At 39.5% G+C, this 24,489-nt stretch overlaps 2 protein-coding genes across 3 annotated transcripts in view; one reads left to right on the top strand and one right to left on the bottom strand.

Moving 5' to 3' along the window:
* Positions 1-8,118, bottom strand: part of LOC103704946 (regulator of nonsense transcripts UPF2) — a 33,814-nt gene extending 25,696 nt beyond the window's left edge. For both annotated transcript variants that reach the window (XM_017842239.3, XM_008788479.3), the window contains exons 1-3: positions 8,016-8,118; positions 7,732-7,788; positions 2,272-2,339 (exon numbers count right to left, since the gene is read on the bottom strand). In XM_017842239.3, the coding sequence (XP_017697728.2) occupies positions 2,272-2,339; positions 7,732-7,750 (87 nt within the window). In that variant the 5' untranslated portion in view covers positions 7,751-7,788; positions 8,016-8,118. The remainder of the gene's footprint in view (positions 1-2,271; positions 2,340-7,731; positions 7,789-8,015) is intronic.
* A 4,501-nt stretch (positions 8,119-12,619) lies between these two features.
* LOC103704947 (protein SIEVE ELEMENT OCCLUSION B-like) lies at positions 12,620-17,593 on the top strand. The gene is made up of 6 exons (XM_008788480.3): positions 12,620-12,892; positions 14,576-14,671; positions 14,948-15,396; positions 15,498-15,607; positions 16,049-16,674; positions 16,761-17,593. The coding sequence occupies exons 1-6, from the start codon at positions 12,692-12,694 to the stop codon at positions 17,376-17,378; spliced, it is 2,100 nt and encodes a 699-aa protein (XP_008786702.1). The 5' UTR covers positions 12,620-12,691; the 3' UTR covers positions 17,379-17,593.
* The last annotated feature ends 6,896 nt before the right edge of the window (positions 17,594-24,489 follow it).

Consider the following 24,489-nt stretch of genomic DNA (forward strand, 5'->3'; position numbering starts at 1 on the left):
TTGTCATAATTTCCATTATCTATGCTGCAGGTTCGGTCTCCCCTCCTTTTTATTGACTCCTAGACACAAGCCACTTACAGATGCCTCCTAATGTCTTTGTAAATGTCTTAAGAGACTGCAGGCAACATAAAGGCAACCTCGGATCCTCCTAGGGCCTAGGTGCTATGCTGGCACCCCGAGGTCAAGGCAGCTCCAAAATAACAAATTTAAAAACCTAATAAGTAGAAATCTAACAATATAGTTATAATCCAAAACATCAATTGAAGTACCATACTGAACCAGTCATATCATACCGTATCGGTAAGTTATAGATACAACCAATGGTACATTACCACACCAGCACATGTACTACATCTCACTTTCATTGCATTGGCACCAATAGACATATCGTATGTACATGTGTGGAAACATACTATACCGGATGTATTGTACCAGTAAGGTGCCAATACTGATATAGGTATCAAGACTTAACACTAATCCCCAAAATGGGACATGAAATGTAAAATAAGATCTAGTGAGTCAAGGGAGGTTATCAACTTGGCGATATTCAGTGCAAATTTATAAATTGATATCATCTTTCATACTCAAAATTGATGCAAAAGCGAGCACCTAGGTATCCTATGCAGACAAGGAAAATATTTACCTTGCTCATGCCATTTAAGTGTCCTCAATTGGTGCAATTCTTATACAATCCTAGTACTTATTTGTTAGTATATTCTTCTTAGTTTTACAAAAAATGTATTAACACTGTCATCTCTGCCAAGTTCATCATCTATGCCTTTTTTCCCAATATTCAAAACCATATAATAAGTCATGCATAGCAATCTTCCACAATGCCCATGAAACCACTATTTGTAGCATTATACTTTTAATGACCATGAAAACAGTATTTTCTTGCTTAGTCAAATCCTTTGTCTTTTCACTAAGCAAGAAACTAGCCTCCATTATTAACCTTCCTAGCATAAATATGGGTTCTGCAAAGCTTAAGTCATCATTCTTGATTTTTGTTTCATCATCCTCTCTCATAACTAGCAGTGTGGCTTACAAGATTCCAGTATATTTGATGCAATTTTGTTCATCAACTTTGTTATTATAGATACGTACCACAATAGTTCTCCAATCATTTGGCATTTTTCCTGTTACCACAATCACATTGTAAAAAAACTTAATGAATTTGTAGAAGTAGCTGAATTCTTGTCTTCTCATATGGTTTTTCAAATCCCAAGCAGTACACATCTTGCTTTAATGCTTTACCTTTTACATCTTTTCCAAAGCCCTCCATTATACAAAACTCTAAGGGGCTGTTTGGTTGCCTGTGAGTTTTTCTTGAACAGCTGATCATAAAACAAAATTCACTATATGACAGGTTTTATGAAAAACTGGGGAAGACCTGTTTTTCATTAAACCCATTTTTTCGGGTTTTATGACTAGTCGTTTTTGGCCAAACAGGTTTTAAGAAAACAATCAGATGACTATTTTTGTAAAACTTCATCATTTTAGACTTTTTGTAGATGTATTTTAGTAAAACTCAAACAGCCCCTACAAGTGGTGATGGACACCTTACTCAAATATTGTATATTTCATATTTAATTAATCTCCTCATCTTTCATCAAAATCATAATTTCCTCAAATGCATCTGGTTAATCTTCTTCTCATCATCATAATTATTTTGTTATTCACCTTCAAGCCCAGCATATTATATATATCATCAGAAACAAATTTTGGCTTAGGTGTTTCTAACTCAAGAAAATACCATTCGATATGCAAAAATTCAATGATTAAAGTGTCTATCACACCATGTTATTGTATTGACACATTCTATGCCAACAGTCTATCAGCATTGTACACTAGTATGCGCCTCTATACAATCCATACAATCTAGAATCACCATGAAGAGGCCTACATTGATGTATATCTAAGTGATACATACTGCCAAGTAGCAATACAAACTTAAACTCAGCATTGTTGCAGAACACAACAGGCAGCAGTATAGACTGAAACCCTACAGTTGCATTTTAGATCCATGCCTAACTATCCTAAACATATAGCACAATACATATAGCATGTCATCTTTTAAAAAATAAAATACATTAATCATTTCCAAGGAAAAGGAAGACCAAATGCTTTCCCATATACATATTGGTAATCCTGATATATAAAACAAAATAGAGATAATTAGCTATTTGAATCAAAGATCAACTTTTACTAGTTTCACTTAATATTTGCACTTAAGGACTACAATATATCACCTAATCAGATGAACTACATTACCTCATCATCCTGTTTATCATGATGTTCACCAACCATCCGACACTCATCTTCTGGATGTTCCATTTCTCCTATATCACATTATCAAATATCAATTATCATCAACTAAAACTACAGGACATCAAGCATTAAAAATAACAGATCAATACATAATCATAAGTTACACTTTAAGAGTGTGACCTTTGAAAATTACAATCTTGACAAGAGCTGTCAATGTGCAATACATTTGGATGATATGAACTAGGCAATTGTATATAAACATTAGTGACACTTAAATGAAATTAATCACATTTTGAGAAGAAATAAGAAAAGAAATAACATTCATTCAGCAGGAGGGAAGGCTCTCTCCTTTAAAAGTGAACAAAACAAACGTGAGAGATGCTCCTGACAATAGGTAGTAAAGCAGAAATAAATAATAATAATAATACAAACTTCCCATCTCACCTTTTGTAACATTTATGACAAAGTTATCCAAACACAGATTTTTATGATCTTCAAAAGTGCTGACTCTTTTGGATACTGGAAAAGATCACAAGTAAGAAACTCATCTGCAATTTATAATCTTCTTACATCAGCTTAAAAGGCAGCACTTGGGACACACACCTAAATGCCATCATGACACTACAACATCATCATTTCAAATGATTTTATGAAAGTGTCAAACCTACTTCTTCTTTTATTTTGTGATAATATAAGTTTTTTGTTTTGTAAAGAAATTTTACCATTATCTTGTCAATAATAACATAGCAATCAATATTGCAAACAAAAATTGGAAATATACACATCTACAATACATATTTATACATATAAAAATATTTGGTATCCTTAAGAGAGTAGACTGTTCTGTCCGTTGAGAAACTTGTTACTTAAGCACCTAGGCAGCAAGAACTTCAAATTTATTGGAAAATTGCCATCCTAGGACCTGCTTCTAGCCATGTAAGCTTCATTGTTAGTGCTACCTCAGATGATTGTTTCTTTTCATCAAGTGAAGAAAATGTTAAATTAGAATATATACTACCACCATTTATATTGCAACAGTAAGTTATTTAACTATCCTGCCTTGACTTCTTCCCCTTAATCCAATATAAAGAAACCAACAACTAATATTCTAGCCACCGAACTTAAGGTTCCTCATTGCCGCATTAATTCTCCCCTATCACTAACCTCAACCACATTATGATACCAAACATCATGCTTGTTGCAAGGTCTTGAATCTTTCCAGAATACTGCCACTTTTCATTTTGGGACATTAATTGATGAACAGAGTGCTAGCTCTTTCATACCTATTTTTCTTTGTTAGTAGAAAATCTATTGATTAGTCAACTAGGCCAAATTCCCATCACCTCCTCTCACACTCTTTTGGACTCAAATTTAGCTCAGGTCATGGCAAGAAAATATCTTTGTTGGTTTGAACTCTCAATTGCTACAAGCAAGATCACTAGTCAAAAACTTAAAGCATTGTTTTCTCAAGCAAAAAAAGGGGGGGGGGAGCTAAAGATTAGAGCTCAAGTACGAGCAGGGTGCAAATTTGAATTCCATTGGGATAAGCGCATCTCTTTATTGATCCATTGATTTTGCACATACTTAGGGCCTATTTGGATTTATAGTTTCACTAAAACCAATGAATGTAGACACATTCGGAAGTGAATTTTACTTAAACAATTGTTAAATAGGGATAAGAAATGTTTTAAGTTTACTAGATCCTTTATAAAACACAAATGTTGGGTATTGTTAAAAGCTGAGGACCTGCATTTTCAGAAAATGAGATCTCATGAAATGCCTTTGGCTGATAAGGAGACCCTCAATCGCGCACAACTTCCTTTTTACCCACATAGTATCCATCCATCCAAGGTCTATCGTACCGACCCGCATTGACCATGCCATAGTGTACCAATAAGATACTGATAAAGTATCAAGGTTCGATTTGACACAAGAGCAAACTAGTTTGTACCAATCCAAACCGATCAGAATTGCCCAGTACCGCCTTATACCGAACTGTACCACCCGATTTTGGGCAATAACATGGCTAGAAGTGAGAAAAGTTGTTGGAACCTTGTGTCAGTACAGGATGTGTATAGTGCCATATCAATCATACTGAACTGATAACATACCAATACAGTTCCTGATATTAGTTTTGCAATCCTCAATTTTTCCTTCTTCAAAACCCCTTCCCTTTGAGCCCCCTTCCCCTCATGTACCTCTTCATATTTCCAACTTGATGATTCACTCGTCAAACACTGGTGAAGACCAACTCTAGCAATACATAGTCCAACCTCTACATAGAGATTAAGCACCTTGAAATCTAAAATGCCTCCTGATTTCTTTTCTTCTTCTAATGATTATGTTGGAAAACCAACACCTTTTATTATTTCCTCACGAAAAATCATGATCTTAGCATATGCTTCTTATAAGACTTTCCTATAATCAAACCCATCTACCATGTTAAACCAACTATACTTCAAAAACCCACCTACAAACCCATCTTTCTTGCATAGAACTTTTCCCCTAAGTGCTACTCTCCTCCTTTTCTTGTTTCTTGCTTCTGTTGATATGTTATTCCTAGCCATATTGAGGATTGAAAGGGCATGTTTTGGTTAATTACTTAGTTGCAACCCCCTTCATTGGATTACACACTATTGTACGTGCCTTTGGGCATTAAAATTTTCCTTGCTTCATCCTACTATAATGTCCAAAACGATACTCTGTTCCTGAGATATTTGGGTCTTTGATATTGTTTTTCAGTACCGGTTTTCATTACTTCTAAGGTTGGAACATTTATGGGTGTTGGGTTTTCTAATCATGGTGAAGTATGTATCTAGGGCTCTAGTTTACATCCAAGGTAGGGTATTGATATCCAAAGTCTATGAAGTATGTATTTTGGATCAGGTTTTGACCTATTTGAAATATGTATTTTGGTCTTTGATCTTTGTTATGTATATATTCGTGGTTGGGTTCACAATATTACCTTCTTTTCATTTTCCTATTTACCAATACTGAATTTGCTTCTTTCATTATTGCTTCAAATAGAAGCTTGGTTAGGGTTCCTGGTTTCCCACCATCCTTCTCTCCAAAAAAAAAAAAAAATACTAACCTAACTGTATTCTTTGATACTAACCTAACTGTATTCTTTGGCCTTCCTATAGTTTCCAAGATATTTAATTTGCCTATTATTGAAGTTCATTTACCTACAGTATCAATGATTTAATAATTATTGATTTCTCTAGTTAAATTTTGATATATGATCTGACCATCTCCCTATTATGTATATCAACTTGGTCATTTTTATTAATTGTATATATACAAATTATCAATAAAGATATCTGTATTATTTGTTTTATAATTTGTAAAAGTTAGAACAACAGCTTCTTTAGCAATCACTTATCACCCCAGGATTCCTTTGATTTGCAATTTCATTTTATCTATTTGCATCTTACTCTTCTATGATTTAGTCATCACTTAGAAGAGGCGACAAGCTCACTGATGATGACAATGCCCTCAGAACCCATAATAAATTTCAAAAACCAAACAACACCTTTCGTTAAACCTAATGTTCGTTGTTGACCCTTTTCCTATTAGCTTAAGCTTTTGAGCCAATTGTTAATTAACAAAGAGACTACTTGCCAAACTTTGTTTTGACAAAACATAGCTCAGCTTCTAGATTTACAAAGCTAGGATTTGTATGAGTCACTACTAAAATCTGGCTTCATAAATTCTACCAATAAAACTTGTGTTATGAAAACAACTGTATGAAGCATAGCAAGCAAATAGCCCCTCAGTCTGCATCCTACTATTGTAGCATGTATACAGGTTGATGATAATCATACTGTACAATCAGCATAGTTTTTACAAGTATTATTTTCCTGTAAAGTTGTGTATCTCTTGGTATCGTCCACCAGGTACTATTGATTTACCATAAGATAACAATTTATAATGGTTAAGTTTTGTAGTATGGTATAACTTGGTGCAGTTATCCCTATGTTATAGTACTCACATGTCTTATTTTTCCACCCACATTATTTAATCTTCACCAAATGTAAGATAGGGTTGAAAGGAGCATCATCAAGATCTAATAGAAACTAGCACCTTAATCTATCTATGGTGTCCCTAAGATATGATCCTAAATGAAGATTTGGTGAGCATTCACAACTCATAAATTCCTAAAGTGATATAAAATGAGGTAATCCATTTTAAAAAGAAAATAGGAAAAGCATCTAATATGTCCTTTTTGAGCTGAAAAAAATGATCCAAAACATCCTTCCATACATAAGCAATTGATGCAAAGGATTATGGTGAAGTAGATGGAAGTAATCCTTGGTAGAAGATCAGAGATATCCTTGCTGTCTTTTACAATCTTCCATTATTATATGACTGATCAGATTACTGTTGGCAATAACAAACTAAACTTAGAACAAAGTTGAATCTTAAATACGAAATTGATGTATTACTCTCAGAGCTATTGCAATAACACCCAAAACTTACAAGAGAAGAGTCAAGTCTCAGATACCAAACTGAGGTGTTGCCCTCAGGACTGAAGTTAATCAAATTCACTAATTACCAAGATTTGTTTCAACAAGAAAGGTAGACAATAGGGAAACAGATTGTTCAGGACTTCTTTTAACTTAAAGTATCCTTCGAGATTGGAAATAAAACATGACTTCAGAAAAATTCAAGAAGCAGCTTACAGATTAGAAGAGGAGGGTGTTACCAGTCCGGGGAAAAAATGACCTTGTTCAAGGTTGTTTTCTCCAACACAATGTAGGGAAAACTAAAATTAACCCGAATCTCAGCAACAAAAAGCCAAAACCTAAACCTCCAACAACCATAATACCCTCCTTTCCATTCAACAGATGATCACAAGTAGTCTCAATGCAAAATAATTAAAAAAAAAAAAGAAGAGTTTCCCAAGGAGCATCAGCATATGCAAATCATGCATCTTAATTAACTGTCAAATCATGTTACATCATAAGTTTGGCAAGGAAAGTTGGCTGTAAAATCAAGAAAAAGTCAGGAAGTTATTAATTAACAAATGAAAGAAGAAAGAGATCAACAAACAACAAAAAAAAAAATAAAAAAAAAGAAAAGAAAAGTTCTCAAAGACTCAAACAACAGTTTAGATGCTAAGAACTATTTCACTAATTATATTTTTCCATATTGTAGATGCAATGCATATCATCCAACTGCCCAGTTAATTCATCTTTTACATTATTTAACTCTCACCAATCGACACCGCAAGGAGATCCTTGCTCCCGATATCTAAGACCAGTTACCATAAAACCACAATTTTGAACATGCAAACTCCTATTACAAACTCCATTTCTTACAACAAAACTATCACCAGCCATAAGCATATCGCCGAAAATCACAATTCACAAAAGAGTAAAGACCACTGCATCAAATGGCCAGCAAGAAGCAATTGACCAAACAAGCATATATTTTAAATTAAAAAAAAAAACTGCGAAATACCTTTAGTAGGAGGAACCATCTGGCTCTTCAAAACGCTCGCACCGTTCAGAACATCAGCTGCAAAAGATAAACCATTCCAAACGTCAGAAGCATGCTCCGCACAAATAAGCACTAAAACCTAGAATTTAATCATCCTGGGCAGCGTTTGGAGGGTGGGATCCGAGTGGGACTGGGGTTTCGATTCGATTAGGGATAGGGCTTGGATTCGATCAGGGCGGAGTGGTGGCGGTGACGGAGGTAGTGGAGGCGGAGGGTTTTTTGGGGGGCGGAGGCGGCGTCCATACCTTCGCCGGAGGTGGCGATGGCGAGGATCGGAGCACGGCTGTCGGAAGAAGGCCGAGCCCTCGATGAACCATGAACGATGGCTCTGGGTACCGAGCGCTCGATAGGCGCAGGATAAAAGAGGGAGAGAGTTGTATTATAGTACACGTGGACATAAAGGTGACGTGGAAATCCACGTCAGCAATCTAAGTAGGGAATGAGAAGATTGAACCTCAGATCAACCTCGATTTGGGTTTGATCAAGCTCGGGCCTGATCATACTCCACTTTACATAAATTACAAGCTTAAATCCTGGAATCAACCTTGATTTGTTTATCATATTATTACTTTACCTTAGCCGCTATATTTTAATGCGGAATGCTTTTATTTGACCTAATTTTTCTTCACTAAGCTAGATGATCTTGTATAATTGGATTTTGCGACACCAATTATAACATGAGCTTGCTTTTGAAATTCTTTGTGTAATGACAATCTCTTAAGCAACTTATTTGATTTTCTATTTAATTTCTACTGTAATTATGTTCTTCTGATCGCTCCTTTCTCCTTTCCTAACTCCTATTCTATTTTCTTTCCTTTTTCTTATACATGAATCGCTTACTTGAGATACTAATATTATTTCAATGCTAGAATTCTACAAGATTGGTGGCATCCTTTATAACTGTGATTGTGTTTTGCAGTCAAACCTTTGTTTTTTATGGCTAGCCATTCCTCTTAGAGTTCAAATGGAAGCTTAGAAAAATGCATATTTTGAGTCTTGATATTTGCACTTGATAAGAGCTAATTTTTTTTTTTTTTTTTTTTGCTGAAAAAAAAGGGGTAGGGGGGAGGAAGGGACAAGCCCAACCCCGCGTAGCAGCCCCCACTGGGCCCCCGCCCCGCCAGGAGAATGTTCGATGCGGGCAGAAATGGCCGTGTGTTGGGCACCCCGACCGGTTTTACTCATACCCTCCCCACCCATGGGCCCGGCTCAGCTACCCCTCTGGGCTCTGGCTCGAGTCCCAAGTGTGAGTACGTCACACCCGGCACCACCCCGGCTACTAGCGGTTCAAGAGCGGTCCTATACCTCAAGTCCAAGCAGTGGCCAAAGTAGTGAGCTCCGGTCCACAATTTAATCGTCGCCGCAGCGATTCGAACTTGGGACCTTAAGGTTAGAATTTCTGCCCAGTACCACTAGGCTACCACCTTGGTGGCTGATAAGAGCTAATTCGATAGTGGATTATTACAAATGATTGGGTAATGAATAATTTTTTGTTAGTCAAACAATATTTAGATATCAAGATGATGCAGTAAAACCATACTAAATACCATCTTATGGTAACATTATCATTCATGCCGAATATAAGAACTAAATAAGAACCATGTGGCAATTACTATATTGGTCTACATAATTTATGCACAGGATAACATGGAGCTCCCACTTATAATAGGTCATGATAATGCAACAACATTAATTATTTTAGAACATTTGATAATATATATTTACGCGGAGCTACATGTAAACATGCCCGCATACCCTATGAGCTTAAATGATCTTCAATTAAGGAGGAAATAGAAAGATAGCTTGTTGTTTCAATGAAATAGAAAAATTATGATCCACAAGAAAACCGTAAGGTTCATTGCAAGAACAATTACTTATTCTAAGGGATGTCAACTGATTGTATTAAAAACTTTTGCAATAATTCTTGTAGGGCATGGAAAATTGATTCTATTCAAATATTCATTAGACCATGGCCGCTACCGCATGGAAACTATTGCTGTATCAATATCTTCCAGATTATACTGCAATTATATAGTACTATCAAAATACGACACCAACATTTGAACATGTACTGGGATCTTTGCCACAAGTAGCTTGGGAATACATGCATAAATATACAAATATATACAAATATATATATATATATATATATGCGCGCGCGCACCTCTCCAACATTCAACTATATTTGTGAGAACACAATTTAGAATTATTCTATTTTGGCCATTTCGAGATGAAAAACGGGATTGCCCCTCGATCAAACTCCATGGTATGCAAAGTTTTTTGTCTAGCATAATCACTAGGAGAGCGGCGGACCTCTTAAGGAAGCATTCCCGAACCTATTTCTCCTCACATCAATGTTAGAAATCTTGATTGCAGAATTTTTAAGTACGAACAATGTTCGAGAATTATTGCCGCTAAATTTCGGATTGAGGTTAGAGCACAGCTCGGATGACCTTAAAGTCGGTAGAAGATGAGCTAGACAAGATAGCTGACGTGTCGGAAGTTGATCTCCTCCGAAGATGATCTATAAGAAGTCCGCTTGTCGAAGAGTTTCCGACGGAAACCCTCCAATACCTAAATCCGAATAGAGAGGCAATAGTTGAAAGAAGAAATTTCAGCAGAGTAGAGTTTTCTGAATGAGAATTGTACGGCATAATATGAGCTTACCCAAGAGCCCCTGGACCACCTCTTTATATAGGGTGGTCTGTTTTGCTGTTACCTGAGTTGATACGACGCGTGCTAGTGGTCAGTCGTGTGTTTACGACGTGGGCGTCATTCCACCTGGATGGCGCATGACACGGACCGTGCGCCGAATGTAGAGTTGCAACAATTGCCGGTTATCGGAACCGTCAGTTCTTGTTGACACATGCCGATTGGCCCCTCGGCTGACTGGCTTCTCTGTCGGAGCCAAAGTTGTTCACCTCGGTTTATTCCAACTTTCAAGATCAAAGAGGTCGGTCTTGTTCGAGGTCGAGGTGTCTAACATTTTTGTTTTATTAAGACCTATTCAAAACCATTCTGAATGCGGATGGAATGGAAAGTCTCCAACAACTCAAAACCATTATTAGCAAGGTAAGGCTCCAAAAAAACAAAAACCTGATACAGCGAAATGCAAATGAGATCGAAGCAATTCTTTCTTGGTCAAAAATGTTACTACTTTCTGAGTCATCGAGGAATCGCTTCGCAATTCGCTAAATCCAACTGAAAAATACCACTACCAGAAAAGTTAAAAAATCTTCAATTGGCTGGCATTCAACAATCATATTTGTTTTGCTCAATCTGAAAAAAGAATGATAAATGCACCTCCATCCTGCCCTCTTTGCTGCTAAGAAGAAGAGACCACAAACCACCTGCTCCTCACTTGCAATTTCTCCGAGGGTATTTTTCTACGGATCCTATAAAAGCTGAAGGTTAGCTCTCTCCCACACTACAAAAAAAAAAGAGGCATTAGCGACGCTTTTTAAGATTTTTACCGGTGCTTATAAGCATCGGTAAAGAGCTTTTCGATGCTTTCTAAAGTGTCACCAAAGAATAGAAAAATAATTGCTGACGCTTTAAAGCGTCGCTAATTAGTTAGCATCGGCAATTAACGACGCTTTATAGCATCGCTAATTGGACCGTAATTCTGATTTTAATGATGTTTTAAAGCATCGTTAGAGTAATTATTTTAAAAAAAATTATTTAAAAAATTTTAAAACTCTATATATAAATCCAACTACATACACAACAAAAGCCGTATACACATATCACAATCAAACATATTTTTTAAAATATTTATATTGTCAAATATGATTGCATTCATATTGTCAATTTATATTTACAATGTATTTAGAAAAAATATAAAAAATATGCATATAAAACTCCTAAATAAAAGCTACGACCATTGAGAAACAATGGACGCAAGATAGGGTGTTTCAGCAATATATTTCAATGCTGAACAACTGTACAGGCTGCTATACGATGGCAAATGGAAATCGGCAATCTCTGGAGTGGTGGCAAGCGAAGGCCAACACCGGCTAAACAAGTCGAAGACGAGTCGCCGGTCGGCTCCAAACAGAGATAGCTTTAGCCATTAAAAGCTTCACCTCGTGGTAGCATCAATGCATGGAGGGGGGGACCTTAAAAAAGTCTCGTCCAGCCCACCCCATGGCTTCACCCCCTATAATGGCCATTGTACCATAACTTTACCCTGTAAATATCTCTCTCCAATAGTAAAAGCCGGGTGGCAAAAAGATTGCATGCTCTTAATAAATGGAATGGGAAGGTAGTTCTATAACAACGTAGAATTTCATCCAAAAATGCTAACCAAAAGATATTATTTGGATTCCTTGATCCTGTATAAGTACACAAGATCTACCTAACGAATAACCAATGTAGAACCATCAAATTCATTCAAATCTAATGACAAACACCACGATCAGCCGTGATCAGTCCCAATGGATCAGTGCTACAATATCCGACCTGGCCCTGATACGATTTATAATAGCTTAGGTTCTCATCCAAAAATGCTAGCCAGAAGATATTATTTGAATTTTTTAATCCTGTATAAGTATTCAAGATCTACCTAGCGAATAACCGATGTGGAACTAAATACACACCTGCATGAAGCCATAGTCTTTGGATACCGTGCAGAACAAGCCGAGCCCTCATGAGTCAGGAACCAGGAAGGTGGCACTTTAGGACTGTAAAGGGAGAGCAAGGGTGCCCACAGTTGCTTAATGTGACCAGAATGGCTCGTACCAAAAGTATCCAGAGGGAGCCCTGTCTTTGAAGCAAGGTAGTTGGTTCACTCGGGCTTTATTCCATCTGCTCCCATGCTTCTCCCATTATATACGTTGCCTACCTGCAACCAAGCTCTGCGGCCGCTGCTACTACCGTGCAGCCTTCGTGTCCTTTGTTTTGTGCAGCCGTTCTTGTGGAAATGGCGACGTCGGCAATATCGGCAGCACAGAAGATGCAACTAATTAAGGGAGAGCGCCACCTTTTCTCATCGTCGGACGATAATATTGTGATGAAGCAAATCCTGGCCACGCATTCTCCTGATGGCCGTGATGTCGATGCGAGGCCATTGTTCCACCTCGTCCAGGACATCCTGCAACGAGCGACTCCTACTCTTATAGTGGTATATTTGACTAGCTAGTTCCCTCAAGCTCCGTACAAAATTTTATGGTGTTTGATTACTTAATATACAATATTATAAGTCTTAATATGCTAACCAAATCTTCTTGCCTATAGTTGTGCTCCATAACCATCTATTTATAAGAAGAAATTATTAGTTAGATTAGATTCACCGCTGACAAAAAAGGAAAAAAAGCACGGTGCATGCATGTTGGCAGTCGATCTGATTTAGCTAAAAATTTTACATCTATAAGGGCATGGTTAAGATCGTTGTGCTGTGACGGCTTTATTTTTGCTCTGGCTTGAGTTTCCAAGTATGGCAAACTTTGAGATTGGCATCTGGACAACTGCATTAAAAGTGATATTGAATCAATCAGGGGCTTAACTTGGGAACAGGGTGCCTCAATGTTTATTTGTTTTGGTTCATTTATATGTAATAAAAAATTTATTTGAAATAAGATTGATATATAATATATTATAATAAATAAAATTTTAAAAATATAAAAAAGAAAATTATACAATCGGACTTCTCTAAGTTGAATGAGCGCGCTGACTGGATGGTTGGGAACCATGGTCTGAACTCCAGTCTCACCCTCACTAGATTTTGGCCAAGCTTCGTCCTAGTTCTAAAGCAGCAGCAGCAGCAACAACAACCACTTGTTAATGTAGAACTAGTTGGTGTGAAAATATAAGATCATAAGAATTGATCAAGTTATGATTTTGTGCCGCCACTTATATATCAAGCATAGTTGGTTCATGATTCATGACTACAATTGTGCTGATTGTCCTTGGATGTTGAAGAATTTTATCATCTATACATTGTTACGTTACAAGATTTTTGTCATTTTTAAAATGAAATGACTACGTATAAAGATATATTATATGTACTTGAATTAGATATAATCTTGAAAAACATAAATTTGCTAATTTAATTTGAATAAAATGAATTAAACATATAAATTCATGCATATGTTAGTTTATTTCAGCTGATTCATTGACAAATTATGAATGAACCAAATTTTGCACGGCATTTAGTTCAACTAGGGAACATATTGTCATAAACTAGTGTGAAACAAGAAACTCAAACAATTGGCACCAAGATATACGACATGCATAGCCACACGGGCAAGGGCATTGATGCACTGCACATCTCACACATCGCCTAGTGAAGTACTGGACCAATAAATAATTCAGTATTTGTCTGTCACATTGTTCGTTGGAGAAAAATATAACAACTTAAGTTCTCACCCAAAAAGACTAACCGACAGATGCGTATTAAGTGCTTAAGATCTACCCAATGATAGCTGATACAAGACTAAAAATATAAATGCATGGGTCCTCACATACTCTCCCTATTTAAGTTCTGACATTTTTGTCGTGTTAAGAGTCTAAATCCATTCAAATATAACTATAACTATAACTATCACAAATCTAATCACAAACACTACGATCAACCCATGGTACTTAATCTAAATAGGCCCATGCCGCAATATCTTCTAGTCCATATGAGCTATGAGCAAGATTCACTCTGATATCATTTATAATAACTTAGGATCTCATCCGAAAGACCAACCGTCAGGTATTATTTGGATTCCCCCTTTAAATTAAGCTCACCAACTTTACTTTTGCTGTTGTTGTAGTTGATAAATGTCAAGTAAGCTCACAAGTTGTTCTGGTTGATGAGCAGACTCAGATGGAGGATGTGGAAGACACAGCACATCATCCTGCAGTTGTTGGAATGCTCGAAGCGCTTGCATACACCATCCACAGGATTTCTAGCGAGGTTAATCATGTTAACCTCATTATATTTTTGAGATTGTTCCCCATTTTGAACCATTTTTAGCATTCTCCTCCTCATACATTAAACTAGCTAGGCTATTGCCACTTAGTGTATTAAATTCTATTGATGAGCTGCTTTAAACTATTGAAGTGAAGGTACATTTTTGTAGACTTTTACTTGCTCACAAACTCTGCTTAAGATCACTATCTGGAAAACCTAAATGCAACAAGTCTTAAGCTAACAACATACATGAATACTTCTTGCACCATGTTGCTATAGATGATATACAAGTGCACCAGTGGCAGTGATGCCCATGCAACAACACTGGCCTTGTTCAACATGTTGTCAAGCTACACATGGGATGCAAAGGTTGTCTTAGTCCTAGCAGCCTTTGCAGTGAACTATGGGGAGTTCTGGCTGACAGCCCAGCTTCATACTGTCAATCCCCTTGCGAAATCTGTGTCTCTACTTAAGCAAGTCCCTGATATTATTGAGCACACTGATGTTCTTAAGCCGCGATTCGACACCATCAACAACCTTATCAAGGCCATGGTGGATGTCACAAGGTGCATCATTGAGTTCAGGGAGCTCCCCTCAGAATACATCTCCCCCGAGTCCCCGGACATGTCGGTGGCCATGGCGCATATCCCTACCGCCGCCTACTGGGCCATTAGAAGTGTTGTAGCTTGTGCTGCTCAGATCACTATGCTTATTGGCCTTGGCCACGAGTAAGCTCATGATGCTCTTTTCTACATCAGTAGCAGAAAACTCATGACTATTTCCTACTGTTAATGTTTGTTATCCCTTATTTTTTTTTGCTTGTTTCCAGGTACGTGAGCTCCACCACTGATACATGGGAATTGTCGAGTTTAGCTCACAAAGTTGGCAACATTCATGAACACCTTACTAAGCAACTTGCCCTGTGCCATCAACATATTAGTCAGTACTTAAAGCCCCAAACCATATTGTTTTGATTTAAGCTAAGACAATTCTTGGAGCTCCAATTCCAATTGAAGCAGATCTAAACTATTGAATTTGTGAATGCTTTTTCCTTGCTTCCTGAAGACGTTCACTGTTACCTGACCCCTGCTCTATTCAACTCTGAAAACTATTTTCTCCAGCTCAAGACCGAGTACAAGTTTATATATACTGCACTGATAGCTGCTATTTTTGCTGGTTGAATTCCTAGCTGCTCTCTACGTTCTTGGTTTCTTTCTATCACTTCTATCTAACACAATAAGCTCCTCTTATTTTCGCTCCCTATACCTTTCTCTTTAATAAAATTCTGGTGGTTACATCAAACAAGAGAGAGAGAATTTGTGAATGCCAAACAACTCTATTCATTCTGACTAAGAAACTACATCCTATCTTTTAATGCAGATGAGAAGAAGCACGTTGAGGCTTATCAGACACTTGTGCGACTCTTTCAAACTGTCCACATTGATAACATGAAGATCCTTAGGGCATTCTTATACTCGAAGGATGATCTTCCCCTCATTGATGGTACGAGCAAGAAAAGAGTCGGTGTTGATGTGCTGAGAAGGAAGATTGTTATGTTCTTCATCTCGGACCTCGACGTCCCCCGTGAAGAACTCTTAGTTCTTGTTCAGATATACAACGACACTCACCAAGGGAAGCTCGAGAGGCCCTACGATATCGTCTGGTTGCCGGTCGTTGACAGGCACCATCCATGGAACAAAACCAAGGAGGAGACCTTCAATCGCTTGGCATCCATGATGCCATGGTATTTGCTGCACGACCCTTCGCTGCTCGACCCAGCTGTGATCAAATACGTCAGGGATGTGTGGCGCTTCGAGAAGAAGCCGGTGCTGGTGGTGTTGGATCCTCAGGGGAAGGTTGTGTGTCCTAACGCCCTCCACATGATGTGGATATGGGGCACTCTGGCCTTTCCTTTTACCAGTAACAGGGAGGAGGCTCTTTGGAATGAGGAGATTTGGCGGCTTGAATTCCTCATCGATGAAATCGATCCTGCAATACTGGGATGGGTATGAGTTCGAGTTCTCGTAATGTCTTTGTTTAATTTACTCCATACATAAGCACCAAAGAATCACTCTTTTGTCGTGCTTGATAGATGGGAGAAGGCCAGTACGTTTGCCTATATGGAGGCGAGGACATCGACTGGATTCGAAGGTTTACTACACTCCTGAGGCGTGCGGCACAGGAGGCAAAGATCCCCTTAGAGATGGTATATGTGGGGAAGAGCAATCCAAAGGAGCGAGTGAAGAAAGTCGTGGCGACGATCGCTGCGGAGAAGCTCAGTGGCTACTGGCAAGACCCGGTGATGGTGTGGTTCTTCTGGGTGAGGCTGGAGAGCATGTGGCACTCCAAGATGCAGCACGGCAAAACCATCGAGAATGACCCCATCATGCAAGAGGTGATGACGATGCTCACCTTCGACGGCAGCGACGAGGGCTGGGCCCTCATCAGCCGGGGCTCGGTGGAGATGGTAAAGGCCCAAGGCAAGAAGCTCATCGACTGCCTCTCGGAGTTCGACAATTGGAAAGCAACTGTGGAGCAGGAAGGCTTCATCCAAGCGATGACAAATGCATTGCTGCCATACCACACCACTGAGCATTGCACTCGTCTCATCCTTCCCGGCGACACCGCCCCGATCACGGAGAAGGTGGCTTGCAACGAGTGCAAGCGTCCCATGGAGAAGTTCACCCTCTACAGCTGCTGCAATGACTGAAACTATCATCAGCGTGCATTACATTTTCCAGCCTTTGGAAGCTTGATTGGGTGTGACTCAAGAGCATGCTTTTTTAGCAGGTCTTGCGTTAGTAACGTTTGAAGTGTTTTGCGTTCTATGGGATCATCGTCCTTGCGAGGTTTTCTCAGTATTGTAATGTGTTTTTGTTATGGACCTAAGAATAAAATTTTTCTGCTTTTCTATGATAGATGTAACTGAGCAATCTCGAGAACTGGTGTTTCTTGTCTTCACCTAGTTGATGGTTAATCGGAATATTAGTTTCACGGGACACAAGTTTCTTTCTATAAGCTTCACTGTCCTTGCACTATTTACAGGGAACTACTTATTATTATTAGTATTATTCCTTTAATATTACCATCGGATAAACATTTGATTGATAAGGTCCATCATCACATAACAAGCTTGAATTTCTAAGTAGGAGAAGGAAATTGAAATTTTATAAATTGCTCGATCGGTCCTCCAACAGAAATGATGTAAATCAGCTCTAGCTTTTTCTCATCCTTGGACCATTGATAATTTAGCAAGAAAGATTGACACAAACCCTACTGAGACTAATGACCCAAATCCAGCAAAATTTTTCAGGTCGATAATATGCAAAAATTTGCAGAATTTTTTTTTCCTTGTTCTAATGCTTTTGCTGAAAAGCCAACGCCTACGAAAGTGGTTTTTGCATATTCGGCTAACTATAGAAAATAATATATTTCAAAGTGGCTTTGGTTGAGTATCTATTTTTCTAAAAAAAATTATATAAAATATCTATTATATTCTTAATAAAAAATGATCTTATCTCATTCTATCTTAAAGCTTAAGAATATCTTTTTTTAAAAAAATATTCTAATTTCCAATCGGTAGAAATTAGACTTTTTCATATTTCATTTTTTTATAAAATATAAAAATTTTATTTTTATAGAAAAGCTATTTTATTTTTTTTATTTTGAAAATTTCAATCAAATATAAAATAAGTCTGAAATTTAATTATGAAATATCCCATGGGCAGGGCCCACTTTCCTCCTCGAAACATCCGGATATGCTCTCTAGCTCTAGATGGAATGATGGATCCATGACACACGTGCGAGTCGCAACAGTCTCGCACGCCCACGTACTCTTTGGCGCCGAATGAGAGCGCCCACCTGTCAGGAGGAAAGCCCCGGGGGGTTCTATATACACCCCCCCTATTGCTATGGACACCCCCAAAAACCAAAAAAATATACCCAAACTAACCTTTAGTGTAATTACCATATTGCCCTTAAAATTTTCTCAGTACACCCCCCTTCCTCCTCCTCCGTTTCGTTTTGAAAAGAAAAAAAAAAAACACCCCTCAAACCCCCCTTAAACCCCTCGATCCATTTACATCGTTTAGGCGATCTTTGAAGGAGATTTAAGCCCCATTCGAAGCATGGACAAGCAACTAGTAATTTGGGACGAAGAATCGGCCGCAAAGGTACGTGTTGCACCTTGTTTCGAAATTTTTTTTTTTTCACGGTTCGTGCTCCGTTCGGCACTGGATCGCCGAACAAAAGGCTTCTGTTCGGCACAACCGAACAGAAGCCTTCTGTTCGGCTGCACAGTGCCGAACAGAAGGCTTCTGTCCGGCACTGTGCAGCCGAACAGAAGGGTTCTGTCCGGCTCTGTGCAGCCGAACAGAAGCCTTCTGTTCGGCACTGTGCAGCCGAACAGAAGGCTTCTGGTGCCAAATCGCGTGCCATGCTGAATTTTGTGCCGAACAGATCCTCTGATTCATTAATTCTTGGTGATAAATTATTTTATATGTAGGGCTATGCTACAACCGAATCGAGTATAATTGGATCAGAATTTGTACTGGATTACACAAGCGAATTTACAACTTACGAGGTATTATAATGTATTGTGCAATTTTGTATTAGTTTAGCGAGCTATTTTTACAACTGTGTACTTACATAAATTGTTTAATGTATAGATCTTCAAGAGTAGAGAGGACTTGTGTAATTGGTGTCGTGAAGCTGGGAGGCGAAATGGTTTTGTTGTTGTAATCAAATCATCCGATGCAGGTACCATTTCTAAGAAACCCAGAATTACGTTAGGTTGTGAGAGGGGTGGGACGTACCGAACCAAAAAAGAAAAGCGAATAAAGACTGCCTGTGGGACAAAGAAGTGTGGATGCCCTTTTGCATTAAGAGGAAAGAAATTGGATACTGCGGATGATTGGATATTACTGGTCGTATGTGGAGTGCACAATCATCCCGCTGCAGAGAATCTGGAGGGGCACTCATATGCAGGGAGATTATCTGAGCAGGAGACGGAATTGTTAGTGGATATGTCGAAGAGTTTGGTTCGTCCAAAGGACATATTATCCACATTGAAGGAAAGAGATGCCCTCAATGTTACGACTATCAAGACTATCTACAATGTACGTCAACGGTTTAAGGTTGTAGAGAAAGCCGGGAGGTCTGAAATGCAACATCTATTAGGTAAATTATCAGAGGCTAAATATATTGAGTGGCATAGGAATTGTACTAATACGGATGTTGTGCATGACTTATTTTGGGCACACCCTGGCAGCATTGATTTATTCCGTGCATTTCCCCGTGTGTTGATAATGGATTGCACGTACAAGACGAATAGGTATCGTCTTCCGCTCTTAGAGATTGTGGGGGTGACATCTACTGACATGACATTTTCAATTGCTTTTGTATACTTAAATTCTGAGCGGGAAGAAAGCTATACTTGGGCATTAGAGAGATTGCGCAGTGTCATAGCTGATGATGTTTTGCCTGAGTTGATTGTTACAGATAGAGACTTGGCTTTGATGAATGCAATTCATAGAGTATTTCCTACTGCTAGACATTTATTATGTAGATGGCATATTAGTAGGAATGTTTTGGCCAAGTGCAAAAAAATTTTCGAATTGAAGGAGAAATGGGATAAATTTATTATGAGTTGGAATGTACTAGTGCTGTCCTCCACGGAAGACGAGTATAATGATCGCTGGAGTGCACTGCAGAGAGAGTTCGGTACCTATCCAGATGCACTACAGTATGTGTCAGATACTTGGCTGAGCAAATACAAGGAAAGATTTGTTGCGGCGTGGACGGATACATGCTGGCACTACGGAAATGTGACGACAAATAGGTATCACAAATAAAGACTCATTTAATTTTAATTTGCCTCAATTGTTATATCTAACTTTCATTTGTTTACTAGGGTCGAGAGTGCACATGCAAAGCTCAAAAAGCAGCTTGGATCAAGCCAAGGAAGTTTCGAGTCATCTTGGACTAGAATACATGGATTGATTGAGTTGCAGCACAGCTCCGTTAAAGCCTCATTGGAGAAGAGTTTATTGGTAGTGCAGCACAACTTCAAGCCAGCTGAATTCAAAGAGTTGCGAGGTTTCATATCTATAAGTGCGTTAAATCATGTCCTCGCCCAATCGAAACGAGCCAATTCAGTTGGGTTTGATGATTCAAATTGTGGGTGCGCTATTCGACGCACACATGGTATACCATGTGCTCACCAGATTGCGCGGTACAGGGTGGAAGGTCGGCCCATTCCTCTCGACTGCATAGATCCTCATTGGAGGAAACTTGATATTGTGCCTACCCCCCGTGCAGCCAATTCAGTTGAGTTGTGATGCAGAGTTAGATTTGATTGCGCTACGATTCAAGAAGTTAGATGGGGCTTCTCAATTGCAGATGATCAAGAAGTTACGAGAGATTGCAAGTCCAGATAGTACACCTCTTTTAGAGCCTGCAAAACGGAAGACCGGTTCACGTGGGCGCGCTTCAATGAAGGTTGATACGTCTACTCGACGTGACCCGTCTGCGATTGAGTTGGTTCTATCTGGACAGGATAGTTATTCACCTGGTGTTGAGAAAGTTACCATCTGTAATCCATCTACTCAGATTCAAAAGAGGCGGCCCAAGCAAAAGGTAAGTACCAAATATTTATTTCCTTACAATAGGTATCACAACGTCTACGGGACGGTCCGTGCCGTGCCGGTATGTGATGTGCCGATACGGGACATGTCGGGACGTGCCGTGCCGAGATGTGCCGATACGGGACATGTCGGGACGTGCCGTGCCGAGATGTGCCGATACGGGACATGTCGGGACGTGCCGTGCCGAGATGTGCCGATACGGGATGTGCCGTGCCGAGATGTGCCGATACGGGATGTGCCGTGTCGAGATGTGCCGATGCGGGACATGTCGGTACGTGCCGTGCCGAGATGTGCCGATACGGGACATGTCGGGACGTGCCTTGCCGTGCCGGTACGGGATGTGCTGAGACGGATAACTATTTGGATATTTCTGCCATTGTTACATATTTTCTATCATTTGATATTATTTGCAGGTTTTTCGTACTAGAGCCCAGTCACATACGCCCATTATCTATATTGATGCTATTCCTTCTGCCTTGAGACCATACATCCAGCATATCAAGGATGTAAAAGCTGATGGGAATTGCGGATTTAGGGCAATAGCTGACTTACTGGGATTTGGAGAAGATGACTGGGTGCGTGTTAGGAAGGATTTATTGCAAGAGTTGCAATGTCATTCGGACCACTATCGCACATTATATGGTGTGGAAGGGACGATTGCTGAGATCACTCATGCATTATCATATTATGATGATTGTCCACCATATGACAGATGGATGACTATGCCGGACATGGGTCATCTTATAGCATCCTGCTATAATGTTGTCCTATACCATCTCTCGTTGCAACAATGTCTGACCTTCCTACCTCTCCGTTCTGTGCCAGTACCTCTTCTATCCCGCAAAGATATCGCTATCGGATTCGTAAATGGAAATCATTTTGTTGAGGTACTACGTTCACAACACTTGCGAATATTTAATTTTGCTTATTTAATTTTGCTTATTTATAATTTTGTAGCTATTAATATTTTCTTATTTCTAATTTTGAAGGTGTTCTTGTTGCCGGGACATCCCGTTCCGCCAGTAGCGACCAACTGGCGAAAATATCATCTTCCTTGTGCTACCGGATGGGAAAATTCATATGAAGCCCAGATTCAACAGTTCAAAGAGAGCATCTCACCTAATGTTATAATTAGCGAGACAGTAGAGTTAGATTGATTGTTTATATATGTACAATTTTTGAAAGTTGTAAATTTTTTTGGGCTCTTAGAGTCATGTACTGTGAAACTCCATCATCAATATAAATCAAAAAATATCTGTCTTCGCATTGTTAGATTGATTGTTATGTGCACTGTTATATTTGTGTAAAATAGAACGGGCCAGGCTTTACAAAGATTACACGTAAATGTACCAAAAATATATATTTTTCATTAATATCAACAGTTTCAAATTACACAAAAAAAAAGTCGAAGCTACATAATCAAAATAAAGGCTCCATCATCAATCCCTATGACGCCGTCGTCGACGCGTGTACTGCTGTACGTCCGAATGAGAGGGTGCTGGATCCGAATGAGAGGGTGCTGTACTCGGGCCAGGCTCATCACCCAGAAGTAACTGATGCATCTGACAAATAGCATGAAATAGGTGCCCGACACCTAGTGACGTAGCCTCTGAGGGACCCATCCGTACAATGTCGGTACTGATACCGAGTGCATCTGCAATACGCCGCCGGTGCATGTCAGCATCATCATGACCTCCCCTAGCTCCAGAATGAGTACTCGAGCGCAGATGAGGAGGCTGAACTGCAACGTGCGTGATACGGAGATACCACTCCATGTATCCCGGTACGCTGTCTGATGGCCGGGTAACTGGGTGGCTCCTGCTCGCCTGGCTCAGCACGTGGTCCTCCCACCGCTCCCAAAGCTGATCCATATAGGAGTAATGTATCCGGTACGAGCCTGCTGTGGAACCTCTGTTGGCTCGCGTAGGGGCTAGTGGCGCTCGAGGGATGGTCTGAATACGACCAAACTGTCTAAGAACCCTTTCTGGATGATAGGGTTCTACGATATCAAGGCACTTGATGGAGCCACTAAAAAATGCGATATCAACATATGGGCGATCTCCCCGAAGCCGATGATGGGGATCCCAAATAACCTGCAAAACAAAAGGTCCATTTCAGTTTTATACTATATCGCATATTAAAAGTACTGACAAACACAAGCAAATGGTAATATGATACATACCTCATCGATGCTCAAAAGGTCCAATGACTCACGTAGAACCACTAAATGGTCCATCGTGGTACGGGATGGAGTACCGGGCATCCAGCGGTGCACGCGGGGACTGGCATCAGTATACTCAAGCGACGGGTGAGGACTGAGTGCTGGAAAATGCTCATAAATCCATGCCTGCAGAAGCGTCATATAACCACTGATCTGTCTCACTGATGACCTCGACGCAATCCTCAACTGCCGATACAAATATGCTAAGGCAGCTGTACCCCAGGCATATGTGCTCACCCTATCCAGATCCCGCAGTAAACACAGATACGCTATAGGCACCCTGGTCCCACTCTTATCAGCAAAGAGTGTGCAGCCTAACAAAAATAACAAATAGGCTCGTGCTGCACACTCTATCCTCTGCTGGCTGTCTCTATCAGATACAGAGTGAAACTGAGTCCTCAGCCACTTCATCCTCACAGACTGACCGCGCGATGACAGTACCTCCTGACGCGCGTCTCCAGCTGACACCCCCAACAACTCCACAAGTAGCTCCTCAGCATCCCGATCACTCATCCTCTCAGGAGAAACTGCTACTGAGGCACCTGCGACAGGAATCCCTAAAATGGCGGATACATCATCCAACGTGATAGTGATCTCGCCAAATGGTATATGGAAGGTGTTCGTCTCGGGCTGCCATCTCTCTACGAAGCCCGAAATCAGAATCTTATCGGTGAATCGATAAGAGCACTGTACTAACTCTATGAGGCCCGACTGCCTCAATAGTGCTTTGAACCTGGTATTTGGTTGGTTTGAAGACCACCACTTCCATTCACCAACCTTGGCAGTATGGTTCATGCACTTTAGTGGAGCCCGTTCCTGTAATATAAATGTATAATTACTACTACTTTATAAAACATCAATAAACAAAATATAATGCTATAACAAATAAACAATACCTGTTGCCTCCAGATGGAAGCTGCTATATGCGTCCTGAAACTGATCAGGACGGACTCATC

The sequence above is a fragment of the Phoenix dactylifera genome, chromosome 10, assembly GCF_009389715.1.
Source record: "Phoenix dactylifera cultivar Barhee BC4 chromosome 10, palm_55x_up_171113_PBpolish2nd_filt_p, whole genome shotgun sequence".
Lineage (NCBI taxonomy): Eukaryota > Viridiplantae > Streptophyta > Magnoliopsida > Arecales > Arecaceae > Phoenix > Phoenix dactylifera.

Coding starts and splice junctions, on each gene's coding strand:
- LOC103704947 (XM_008788480.3), top strand. CDS start 12,692: ATGGCGACGTCGGCAATATCGGCAGCACAGAAGATGCAACTAATTAAG. Junction 15,397..15,497: donor CTTATTGGCCTTGGCCACGA/GTAAGCTCATGA, acceptor GCTTGTTTCCAG/GTACGTGAGCTCCACCACTG. Junction 15,608..16,048: donor CCTGTGCCATCAACATATTA/GTCAGTACTTAA, acceptor CTTTTAATGCAG/ATGAGAAGAAGCACGTTGAG.